Source organism: Salvia miltiorrhiza, chromosome 8 (genome assembly GCF_028751815.1).
Source record: "Salvia miltiorrhiza cultivar Shanhuang (shh) chromosome 8, IMPLAD_Smil_shh, whole genome shotgun sequence".
NCBI lineage: Eukaryota > Viridiplantae > Streptophyta > Magnoliopsida > Lamiales > Lamiaceae > Salvia > Salvia miltiorrhiza.
The window spans coordinates 31354394-31367729 of record NC_080394.1 but is presented as its reverse complement, the minus strand read 5'-3'; the positions used below and the strand labels follow the sequence as shown (position 1 = coordinate 31367729).

The window sequence follows — 13336 nt, the reverse complement described above, 5'->3', positions numbered from 1 at the left end:
CAAAACGTGCAGTAAATAAATCACCTGTTAAAGGTTCTATATACCTTATAATCGATGGTGAATCAAATCCAAAATTTATCCCAAGTCTTCGTTGGGGACCCATTTTTATTCTTTATGGGGTTTGCAATTGGGACTTGAACCGCGCAACCAAAAGTTCGTAAGTGAGAAACATCAGGTTCTCGGCCAAAAATAATCTGCATTGGGGAGTTTTAGCATAATTGGCTGATGGCCTTAGTTGAACTAATGTTGCAGCATGTAATATGGCATGACCCCAAGTAGTAGTTGGGAGTTTTGATTTCATAAGTAATGGTCTAGCAATAATTTGAAGACGTTAAATAAACGATTCCGCTAAACCATTTTGAGTATGGACATAAGCTACTAGATGTTCAATCTCAATTCCAATAGCCATACAATAGTTATCAAATGCTTGAGATGTGAACTCACCAGCAGTATCAAGACGAATTCTTTTAATTGAATTATCTGGGAATTGAGCTCTTAATTTTATGATTTGAGCAAGTAGTCTAGCAAATGCTGCATTTCTAGTAGAAAGCAAGCATACATTTGACCATCTAGAAGAAACATCAATCAATACCATAAAGTATCGAAAAGGTCCACAAGGTGGATGTATAGTTCCACAAATGTCTCATTGAATTATTTCTAAGAAAGATGGAGATTCAGTATTAACCTTCGTACATGAAGGTCTAATGACTAACTTGCCTTGCGCACAAGAATCACATGAGAATTCATTTGTATAAAGAATCTTTTGATTCTTTATGTTGCGCCCATATAAATTATTGATTATTCGGCGCTTTATAGTTGCTCCAGGATATCCAAACTTATCATACCAAAGCTTAAAGCTTTTGTGTCATTGAACTTCACGTTCATGACATGGTTTGTCTCAATTGCTTTTATGAATGTGTAATACAATCCAGAAGGTAGTGATGCTAATTTTTCTTTTGTCAGCTTGTACCCTAAAACAAAAGAATTTATGCAAAGATATTCATTTCTACCTTCCACACAATTGTCTCGATGTGGTATCCATTATGACGGATATCCTTGAAACTTAGTAAGTTTCTTTTAAACTTACTAGAGTACAGGGCATTTTCAATATCTAATTTAGTATCATTTGCAAAATGATACAAGCTCTTCTGGAGCCTTGAATGATGTTCGATGCACCTGATATTGTGTTAACATTATCATCAGCTAATGTCAACTTATGAAAATACTTCTTCTTTTGAAGAATAATATGTGTAGTGGCACTATCACAAGATTCTATATGATGTTAGTGTATAGATGTTCATGCCTTATTAAAAACCTCTCCGTAAAAATCCGGCCCATGGGAAAAATTCAATAGAGGAAAAGAGTACAAGACATATATTACTCATATATCACACTAGTTGCCTCGTTAAAAACCTTAACTAAGAAAACCTTATAGGAAAAAACTTAGTAAGGGAAAAAGAGTACAATCATTCGGCTTTTAGGGCCATTTGACATTCACGCTCTAATTTTCGAGAGCATGTAATATGAATTTATCTTCAAGAGCATGTTATATTCTTCAGGAATATTACTTGTGCTACTTTAATAGCATCGAGTTAAGATCTTGAATGTAATATTATTTAGGAATACTACTTGTGCTCAAGGTCTAATATTCGAGAGCATGTAATATGAATTGCTCATGTGATATTCTTCACGAATATTACTTGTGCTACTTTAATAGCATCAATTTAAGATCTTGAATGTAATATTCTTCAGGAATACTACTTGTGCTATTTAAATAGCATCAATTAATTTTCAAGATCATTTCTAACATGTCAAATTTTGAAATAAGAGCACAAAAATAACAAAATTTGGCATGGAAAATAATAACAATAAACTTTATAGTAAATAAATTGATTTGATTTATTTTAATGAATATCGATTCGTTATATTAGAGGTAAGAAGAAATTATACGAACAAATATATTAATCATACATTATACGAACAGTTATTGTTATATTTCATATAATACATAATGTGGAATTGAGCAATTCATAAGCAATTCAAATCTCAAAACAAGATCAATATATAACGTGTTGTAAAATTTAATAAATTATTTGAACAATCAATTACTTACAAACTGATTGCCTCTATTTCCATCATCATCATCATCAATATATTATCGTATATAAATAAATTATCTCTCACAATTGACTTTTACTTTTTAATATAGAAAGAAGCAATTGAACAATTCATATAAATAAATATGAGAAATCAAATATAAAAAAGATCAATGACAATCACACGATTAATTGCATCGAATAATTGGCCACCGGGTCCTCACTTAAGTGATGAGACTCGGGTTCGATCCCCATTGGGAGCGAATTTGGTGATTGGAGTCTGGAGAGATAAGGTGGGCTTGGTGAATTCTTGGAGTGTTTGAGGTACTAATTGTTAACATCTAACATTACTTTATCCGATAAAAAAAAATTGCATTAAATAATTAAGCTCCACCGTTATCCACGTCCGTTTGATATTTAACCAATAAAAAGGTACGGTAATAATGTGATATATCAAATAAATTGACGAATACAAATTTATTAAAATATAGAGTAAATCTTGTGAAGTGGATGCATGAAATCAATTAATCAAATAAAATAGATTCTATCCCTTAATATAAAAATTTCATGAAATCAAATATAGATAAAGTTATTTAATTAACTACACTTTTATATGATTCACATAAAATCGACACATATTGATGACACAAAAATTAAAGTAAAATTACCTTTCTACGATCGAGGGAGATGAGAGAACTAGAGATATCGTGCTGATAATGTGTTATAAACTAGAGAGAAACTAGAGAATAGAGAAGAGAATACGAATTAAGTGTATTCAATATGAGGGCCAAATGTCTCTATTTATACAATTAGGAAGCTAGGGTTTTAAAGAGATTTCTTGTATATATATATAGAAGATATATTTACAACAAAGATAGATTTTTGCATGATATTTTTTGCTAACGATACAATTATGTAATAATCGCGATCGAATTTAAATTTATTTGATCTAATTCTAGAAGGCAATAGATGATCTTAAATGTTCTTGATGAGGATGGAATTAGGGATTCATTTTCTTCTAAAGAAAGGCCAAATAAGGTTCGCTAAGCATACTCCTAAGACCCAAATATAAGCCTGATAAAGCAAGAAATGTCACCCTAAATATAAAACTATAAACGAGACACAGATTTACGTGGTTCGGTCATTAAGACCTACATCGATGTAGGTTCCCCGATTTTTCCACTATACTTTGAAAGAGTTATATTTTACAAGTGAGGAATGAATAATCAGATAGCCCATAACTCACTACTAAGCTTCTATTTATAAGCATGGAAATAAGCCTTAGGGCCTCAAGCCCATTCACAAAGATAATTGGGCTTAAGCCCCTTTCATACATTGACCTTGGTCTGAGTCGTCTGTGCTGCCTTGACTACGCCGGAAGCTCTGTTATTTCTTTTATTATCCCAAGTCTTCAATTAAACATGCGCTGATTAGCTTTATAATAGTAATAATAATCATAAGCATAAATAGAAATGTTCCCGTTATGTAGTGCACAACGCTGATGCATATTTTACTCCTCATCAAAGCCATGCACAGCTAAAAATAAATTATTATATTCGTAGTATTTTGATATTATCGCAGGTTTAAAAGCCAAAGTTTGGCATATTTGAAGCAACTACAAAACGAGGTCCAACATAGTTGAATAATATAATCTAATAGAGCTACGACGAGTCTGAAGAAAGAGTAAAGCCAGATCTGGAAATGCAAATCAAAGTTTAAAAAATAACAAAGATACGAAGCGGACCCGAAAACTAATTAGAGCTTATTACTATTGTCAGATCTGAAAGTTAGAAAGATATATGTATTTTTATCTCTTTTATCTAGATCAATTACTCTTTTTTCTTACTGATCTTTTTCCATTGAATTTTCACCATATTTTTTTTTAACAAAGCTTGATACTATGGTTTAGCTAGATTTAGGAGGTAGGTAGCCTATGAATAGAGAGAAATATTCAAATGTAAAAGTATTCATCCTTCATTAAAAAATAAACACAACAATGGAAAATATATGTCTTTTTCATGATCCTTCACAATTTCTTCATTTTAAATTCATTTTTTATATTTTCTTTACAAATCTATTGTTGAGATTTAAACCTGAGTTCTTAATCAAATGTTGCCAAGCTTCTCAATTATTTATCCTCAATTAATTGATGCCATGGCCGTCATGTTCCTGGTGCTTAATTATTAAAGACGCATTATTCGATGAAACGTACTCCCTCCGTCCCACGAATCTTGTAGGTTAGTGTTTTAAGTATATAGTTAATAAAATATAAAAGTGATAAAGTAGGAGATAGAAGATAATAAAAGTGATAAAGTAGGAGAGAGAATGTAATAATTATTACCTTATTTATAAATGTGTCAAGATTCGTGGGACGATCAAAAAAGAATACGTGTCAAGATTCGTGGGACGGAGGGATATAAAATGCATATATGACTTTGTGTGTTTTTATCTAAAATAGTCCACTCTCCTTCGTAATAGCAATATATTATGAATAAATAAATAATCTTCTAAAGTCGTAATTCAAAGAAATAAAATTCTACTGGGTTATATTGAATGCTACTCCTAGTTAGGAAATAAAGACATATGGATAAAAGCCCAGATACAAAAATGGGGCCGAATCTGATTCAGGCCCATTCTAAGTTTCGAATATGCAAAATATTAAACTTTAGGGGAATTAATCTTCTCCATCGACGACAGTGAAATGCAAATCTTCGTGAAAACCCTAACCGGCAAAACGATCACTCTCGAAGTCGAGAGCTCCGACACAATCGACAATGTGAAGGCGAAGATCCAGGACAAGGAAGGAATTCCGCCGGATCAGCAGCGCCTGATCTTCGCCGGGAAGCAGTTGGAGGATGGCAGAACACTAGCCGATTACAACATTCAGAAAGAATCCACGCTCCACCTCGTCCTCCGCCTCCGCGGCGGCTCTGGTAGCACCTGGCGAATCCCTTTCGTGGCTAATCACTTGTTGAAGAAGATCACCCAGCTAAACGAGAGCTCCAAGAAGGAATTGATCAAGACGTGGTCTAGGGCTTCGACAATCATTCCCGAAATGGTGGGGCACCGGGTTGCCGTCTACGACGGGAGGAAGCACGTGCCGTTTCGTATTTCGGAGAATATGGTGGGGCATAAATTGGGGGAATTGAAGCCTCGGCGTCACAACCGGAAGGAGGTTCATGCGCGTGGGAAGGTTGCCATCAAGAAGAAGAAGTAAGCGAGTCTTGAGGAATAGTTTGTTGGTTGAATAGTATGATGGTTTATAGATTGAGAAGTTGGTTTGATGGTTTAACCTCCTCTTCGAATTTTATCGTGTAGTAGCATATGAGATTTTTAACTATTCTGTCAAACAATCTAGATGATGAGTCATAACTGGCTTTGGTTTTATCTTGAATAACAAGCATTGTCTTTTCAATTTGGATTGGTGTATCGATCTTAGGTTGCTGGTTCTGGGTCATCCTTTGAGCTTTGAAGTATGAAGCATGTTTGAAAACTGAGTATGATATACTATTTGGCTGTAACATTTATACTGTGTTATCTGATATTACAATTCAAGCACTTGGTCTGGTTGTTCTCCGTGGTGTTTGTGTAATGGATGGAATCTAGAATAAGAATTTGACAGTGGATGTTGAGATTTCAGCATACTGATCATGAGTATTCTGTTCAAAATTGGAGTTGCAATTCAGCCCCATTTCTGATGACTATGCTATGGGTCCTGTATTTTTATGGCATAGGCATCTTCATGCTTAATTTTACATATATTTGGAGCTGGTAAAATATTACTGTTCCTTCTCTTGTGACTTGTCCCTTTAAATGATTGCAAGTATTTGCTTCTTTTGCCCGAACTTGGTCTGTCTCATGAAGCAAGCCTTCCCATTTAGAATCTCCCTTAGGATTCAAGTTCCATCTGAACAGAGGGTGAAATTTGGCTAAGTATTGAATTGGGAGAAAGTGGCTAGTCTGAGCAAGTGTCACTCAAGATAGAAGGGCCACTGGCCCTCCTTCATAACAGAACAAGAATTGTAGAACTGTACTTAAAGATATCTTCCAGGTTTCTTTCCCTCTTGTTATCTCATTGAGCTATGCATTCTATCTAGAGTATCAGCAAAATGAATATTAGTTGGATAAAAGTTGTCATTAAGTTGATCTAGAATCATTATATGACATTGATGTTTCTATTTCTATACTTGGTGGTATCATATATAGACTTTCTAAAATTCTACGTTATATATCACTTCCACGACCAATTGCATTTGCTAGGAAAGTTATTGGATTAGAGTCTTTCCAGATGCTAAAATAAATTATCTCATCTCCTTACATTCTGGGAAAATGTTAATACCCATCATTGGATATTTGCTATATTGTATCACTCTTATTGCAAGCATAAGCTTTTCCCTGTATCTGGGCGATGCTGATATAGCCACTTGAACATTCGGGATAGGCTGAGAGGTAAGGTAAACTTCTGATGTTGCAAACTACTCAAATTTCTGAGTTTTCTCTAAGGAGAAATCCGCTGAATTAGTTTCTTGCCACGGTTTGTGCGTGGAATTGGAATTTTATTAGAGATACATTTTTGCGTTCATGTACAACAAATGAGCATGGGACGATCCATGAAGTGGTTGTTCTTGCCTTCCTTAACATTGTTGTCTAAGGTGAGTGGCGGTTTTTCTTTATCTGCTTCCTTGGATTTTGGTGTCTGGTATGTTGTGCTTTAGCTATTCGTTCGTAGAAAATGGTTTTGGCTTTATGTTTGATCCCATCTGTTTGATACAGATACATACATTCATCTCAACTATTTCTTGAAAACTGCTTCATGTGCTGCAGCAGATAGGCTTTCCATGATAATTATACTTTTGCTTAGGACACAAGATCAAATACCGTATCTATGAGAATGGAAAGTTTTATGTAGCCGAAGCACATGTTATTCGAGGCAAAGGACACGAGTGATGTTAGTTTAACTTGAATTAAATAATACTCACAGTTGAATTAATATCTCCAACCATAATACTGCTGAATTGAGTTCAAAATTTTTGTAGCTCACTAACTTGGGGTGCTTTGCAAAATTAGCCACATTTTTTCGGGCTTGCAAATTTGAGCCATTTTTTATTAATTTCGGCGTAAATGAGCCACATTTGGGGCCCGATCGGGCTATAATGTGGTTCATTTACACCAAAATTAATAATAAATGGCCCAAAAAGCCCGAAAAAATGTGGCATAATTTTCCAAAGTGACTTAACTTAGTGGCCTACAAAAAAAATTAACTCAATTAAATTGGTGGTAACATTTGATTTTCACTATCCATTTCTCATATTTCGCACCATTGCATTAACACATTTGAGAATGTATATAATGAGAAAAACTGAATAAGTGTAAATAAAAGAAATTTGAGAAAATTTAAATAGTGAGATTTTAGATTGTCATGTAGAAGAGAAAATTAATATTTTAAATTAATATTTTCCTATTATATAGTACTCCCTCCGTTCATGAAAGAACTTCCTAGGAGGGAGGTGACAGGAGTTTTAAGAAAAAATATTGTTGAATGTATTGAAAGTGGATAAAAGGTAGTTGAGTGTATTGGGAGTGGTGAAAATGTGTTATAATTAATATTGAGAGTTGTGAAAAGTGAAAAGTAAGAGGATTATAAGTGTGGAGTATAGTCCAAAAATAGGTAGGAAGTTCTTTTGTGGACGTCCCAAAAATGAAAGATAGGAAGTTCTTTCGTGGACGGAGGGAGTATAATATGTCTTTTTATAAATATATAAATAACTATTGTTATCTTGAGGAACATATAGTATATTTTTTACTCGGTGCATTAGGATATCTTGAGGAACATATATATTACTACAATTTAATTTCGACCCTCCGATGTGTCGTCGAGCAAAGACAATTATTTGTATATTTCAATGTATTTTAAAATTGTTTTTTAATTCATTTTTTATTTGTGTTTTTGTAATTATGATTATTTTATGATTTAGTTTTACATGAGTATAAATATACCAAATAAAATAATGAAATAAAATGAAATAAAATTTCACATCAGTGTTCGGACTCCCAACTGTGAAATCACCTACGTCTCACGAGCAAAAATAGCTCGATCGGGTCCAAATATGGCTCATTTACACTGAAATTAAATGACCCAAATTTATAAGCCCGAAAAAATATAACCTAATTTTGCAAAGCGCCCTAAATTAGTAGCCTACAAAAATTTTGAACTCCTGGCTCGCTTGTTTGTTAATTAATGCTGAATGTATAGGCATTCTTCTGGAAGATTAGAATCTTTCAACGTTGGTGGCTAACGTAATAATCAGTTCAGTTGGGCCATTACTGGTCCGGAAATCAGCATCGCTATATACAAAAATACATTATTTACATATAGACATGTCAAAATAAACAATACTGTAATATATACATTATGTCTCCCTAGATGTGTATAAAACAAAATTAGATGTCTTATGGATATAACATGCATGATAGAGTATAGGGTGCATATGTTATCGAATTAAATATGATCAGAATAATATTCCGAAATCAGCAAAAATAAAGAAAAACTCGAGCCCAAATGCTTAGCAAAAAAAACAATAGGTTTGATTTTAGGGGCATTCCGAGAATTGAACTCGGGACCTCTCGCACCCTAAGCGAGAATCATACCACTAGACCAAATGCCCATATGATTTCTTCATATATTTTTCAAAGCTTTATATTTTAAAATATGTGTCTCGCGAGCATGTAAAATACATCCTCCTGCCATAGGAGATAGTCTTAGAAAATGATGACACGAATTTTAATAAAAATTATTGTATGTATTGTGAGTGTAAAAACGGTCCTTAAAAGTCAACTTTAATAATGATAATTAATTATATTATAAGTGGAAAGAGGGGTCCATCATATGGTAGAAAGAGTAAATAAATATATATATATTGAGGATAATAAGTTATGAAATATTGTCTAAAAATAGAAATGGATTAAGTTTTGTAGACATCCCAAAATAATAAAAAATAGATTATTTTTTGTGAGCGAAGGTAGTAGTAAAAAGTAACACAACTTAGGAAAAATCCACCAACTTTCATAATTTTTGCATTATTTAAACGCTAAAATTTTTGGTTTTGAAAGGAATACTAGCATATATGTGATTTTAGTCAACAGAATATAATGTCAAGTATTCAAATTAATTTGGAAGTAGCTGCAGAATGATATATACACATATATTCCTAGAACATTCATTTTGATGTAAAATTTGGTGGAAAAATATCCTTTCATTTTGATACAAATTAAGCGTTCATAAATAGGGAGTCGAGAAAATATATGAATTGACTTCATGTTCCCATTGAAAAGAAATTCAAAAATCTGACTAATATTTATATGAGTAGAGCAAATTGCAATCTGCTGTCTCTTTCATGCATGCCTTCGTTTTCAGCAGTTATTAGTATTAAAGATCTTTTTTCCAAACCAATGTGAATTCAAGAATGCTTAAATAATGTTGTTTTCAGTTTACAGTGTTGGACAAAGTGTGTGTGCGCGCGTGTGAATTCATGAACTGCTAAGTCTGGAAGCTGAAGCAATCAAAGTGACCATTTTTTCCTCCTATCTATGGCCTCATTTGTCACAAAAGTCACATTTCATATCTTCAAGGAAGAAGCACCATGTTCATAACTGATTCATAAATACAAATTAATACTCTCTTGATGTTACCTAATTGACAATAATTATATAATCAAGAGAATAAGGAACACCTTCTTCTTTTGTAGTTATTGGTAAAGCAATGGCGGCTGGAGACTCGGCCTCCATCACTCTAGAGCAAACTCCTACATGGGCCATCGCCACTTTGTGCTTCATCATCATCTCCATTTCCATTATACTCGAGCATATCTTCCAACTTCTTACAAATGTGAGCTCATCTCTTCTACTCACTTTTGAACATAATCATGTCTTGTAATAATAAATTACTCTGCACATTTACTGAAATAATGAAACATGTTGTAAATCACTGCAGTGGCTCAAGGGACGTCGGAAAACTGCGTTATATGATGCCATGGGACGGCTTAAATCAGGTATTCAGCCACTTCAGCTTCTTGTATATATAATTGATGAAGAATACTAACTGCTATTTGCTTGCTTGTTCATTTCTTCTTCAGAGCTTATGCTTCTAGGATTCATGTCACTCTTGCTAGCAGCAACTCAACAGTACATCTCCAAAATTTGTGTGTCCTCTGAGGTGGCAGATACTATGCTCCCATGTCGAAAACAAGTTGTCATAGCGGAGACTCAATCTTTATCAGCCTACAGACACTTTGTTGATGGACCGAGTGCTTATGGTTTGATATGGGATGATGTGAAGAAATTCGACAATAATCCAAACTTGCACAAATCATTTACTAGGAGATCATTGGCTGATGATGATGATGGTGGTGGTGATGGAGGTCAAGTTAACGAGACAGACAAGAATATTGCTAATGCTACCTACTCTTGCAGCTCCAAAGTATGTGGTTTTTGGTATAACCGAGCTTTCTTTTCATGCGCGTGTGTTAGCCTTAGTGAAAACTTGATGTGAGAGTGTGCTTCAGGGGAAGGTTCCATTGGTGACAGAGGAAGGGATTCAACAGCTGCAACACTTCATCTTTGTGCTAGCAGTTATGCAGATTGTGTACAGTGTCCTCACCCTCGCATTAGGAAGGGCTAAGGTAAAAAGTTTTAAATCATTTATTGCAATACATCAAATAGTTTAATGATTGAGGTAGCAGCAGATAACAGTTTTTCTATATATATATATAGGATGCCTAAGCCATATTTTGTCTCTTATTTGATAGATGAGGCGTTGGAAGGCTTGGGAAAAAGAAACTCAAACAACTGATTACCAGGTTGCTAATGGTATGTTTTGATTTTTCTGCAGTGTTCAAATATCCTAGCTGTTCTTGCATCATTATTTACTTCTAGTCAACGAAGTAATTGACTTCACCACAGGTTGGAGCTCTTAAGGAAGTGAATCAAGTGGTTAGGAAGTTGACTTTGTAGCTAATATGTTTAACTTCCCATCAATTTTTGACCTTGTAAACTTTCTAAATAAAGGGAGGAAAAAACTGTTGTTGCTGACAAGTATGCATAGAGTTTTGCCAAGACCTTTTAGTTTGGGTCTGATCTCAAATCTGTGTGGAGTTAAATGCACTAATGCCAAAAATATAAATTGAGAACTGATAAATTCATGTTTCATATGATGCAGATCCAAATAGATTTAGATTCACAAGACAGACTACATTTGGCAGACGCCATTCGACTTGTACAGACACGGCGATTCAGCTGTGGATAGTGAGTATTTCTGCTGAATATATGGTTTTGTGGCTCACAAGACTCCTAACTGTATATATCTGTGTTGGAACAGAGATGTTTTTTCAGGCAGTTCTTCCATTCAGTGGCAAAAGTTGATTACTTCACCTTAAGACATGGCTTTATCATGGTAATAACTCTCACTTTTTGCTTCCCTGCAGCATCCATTGTACACAAATTGTGTCTAAATCTAGAGAGTTAGTGTGTAATACAATACAATTGTCATTATTTGGAATTTGCAGGCTCACATGTCTAGCCAAAGTAACTTCAACTTTCAGAAGTATATAGAGCGTTCTCTCGATGAAGATTTTACAGTTATGGTCAGCATCAGGTTCCAGATTTTCTGATTCATTGCAATCACAATGCATTTTCATTTCCATCTGTTTGAATTCGTGAACACGAAGAATAATAAGCTACAAAGAAGGTAAATGATAGCCATCAAGAGAGAAAGGAAAACTGAGTTCCATCTTATTATATGTTGTTGCAGCCCTACGATGTGGTTTCTAGTTGTCATCTTCATGCTTGTTGATGTTCATGGTTGGCATTCATATCTTTGGATATCATATGTTCCACTATTGGTAAGGTGTCATTGAAATAATATACATGCTCATGATATAGTAATATACAATATATTTAGCAAATGTGGGATGTGCAGATAGTCCTAACACTGGGCGCTAAACTGGAGGTTATCGTTACCAAAATGGCACTCCAACTCAAAGACAAGAACAACGTGATCATAGGCGTGCCACTGGTGAAACCCAACGATGACCTCTTCTGGTTTGGGAGGCCGGGCTTCGTGTTGAGCCTCTTGCATCTCACACTTTTTGTGGTACGTACTTGTTCATCTCTTCAAATTTCCATCTCTTGTCATGCAAATGAAGCTACTCCTGATCGCGTTTATCTAACCATGGGCGCTGCAGAATGCGTTTGAGCTGGCCTTCTTCGTTTGGGTCACTGTAAGAAAGTGTTTCCATCATTCCAACCTTAACTAGTTAGGATTTTTCGTTGGAGATTATGACCCCTTTTTGCTTTTTGTGTGTGAACAGATAGAATTTGGGTTTTGGTCTTGTTACCACGAGCACACCGTGATTATAGCAACTAGAATAGTGTTGGCGTAAGTATTTAGCTTCATCCCATTCTTAAATTCCAATTCTGAGACCTAACTTATTTGCAAGTGATGTTGCAGAGTTGCTGTCCAAGTTATTTGCAGCTACATAACTCTGCCCCTTTACGCACTGGTCACACAGGTTTGAGCTACTATAATAGTAATAAACAAGATGTGGATGAAGAGGTAATTTGTGGGTGGTTTTGGTGGCAGATGAGGTCAGAATTCAGAGGAGAAATGCTCCGAGAAAGAACTGTGCAAATTCTAAAGCAATGGCATGCTCAAGTAAGGGGTAAAAGGAAACACCAATCTTCGCCCCCTGTTAGTCATGACACCATTGTGGAGCATACACCAAATTCACAGCTTAATTATGTGTCAACAATCATTGAGATCACAGAGGAAGCAGATGATCAGGAGACCTCATCATCCTAAGACAAAATATGTGATTTGATTCTATGTTCTATTTCACCTATGTGAGTAGTATGTTGTCAAGAACTAGAAATGTTGCAAGTTGGACATATACATTATATTTGTACAAAGACCTCCTCTTATATTAATATCCCACCATCCATTCTTCAATTTCGCCTAGAGGTCAAATCTAGTGATACAAAACTGATAATTAGGTTTTGATGAATTAATAAGCGTAGAGTGAGACGCTAATTGTGGATCAAGTGATTTCATCCAATGTGGAAATCGAAACGAAATACACAAGGGAAAATTGTTCGTGAAGCGCCTAGTACACATTATTAAATCAGAGATATTATCAATCGTATGACGTACACATTACTAAATCAGAGATATTATCAATCGTATGACT

At 34.7% G+C, this 13336-nt stretch overlaps 2 protein-coding genes and 1 non-coding gene across 4 annotated transcripts; 2 read left to right on the top strand and 1 right to left on the bottom strand.

The window, feature by feature from the left end:
* Positions 1-4602: 4602 nt before the first annotated feature.
* LOC130997703 (ubiquitin-40S ribosomal protein S27a-like) lies at positions 4603-5513 on the top strand. The gene has a single exon (XM_057923104.1). It carries the CDS (start codon positions 4798-4800, stop codon positions 5311-5313), a length of 516 nt encoding a protein of 171 aa, XP_057779087.1. The 5' UTR covers positions 4603-4797; the 3' UTR covers positions 5314-5513.
* Positions 5514-8689: 3176 nt separating this feature from the next.
* TRNAP-AGG (transfer RNA proline (anticodon AGG)) lies at positions 8690-8761 on the bottom strand. Its single transcript has one exon. It is a non-coding gene; the product is annotated as a tRNA-Pro (tRNA).
* Positions 8762-9562: 801 nt separating this feature from the next.
* On the top strand, positions 9563-13098 carry LOC130997702 (MLO-like protein 3). 2 transcript variants are annotated; one of them, XM_057923102.1, is made up of 15 exons: positions 9563-9738; positions 9842-9981; positions 10087-10144; positions 10229-10572; positions 10658-10774; positions 10901-10961; positions 11311-11396; positions 11470-11544; positions 11657-11745; positions 11902-11992; positions 12070-12243; positions 12335-12370; positions 12461-12528; positions 12601-12661; positions 12733-13098. In XM_057923102.1, exons 1-15 carry the CDS (start codon positions 9684-9686, stop codon positions 12949-12951), a joined length of 1674 nt encoding a protein of 557 aa, XP_057779085.1. In that variant the 5' UTR covers positions 9563-9683; the 3' UTR covers positions 12952-13098. The 2 variants fall into 2 exon arrangements, with proteins under 2 accessions (XP_057779085.1, XP_057779086.1); XM_057923103.1 differs by lacking the exon at positions 12335-12370 and having other exon boundaries at positions 9669-9738.
* Positions 13099-13336: the final 238 nt, after the last annotated feature.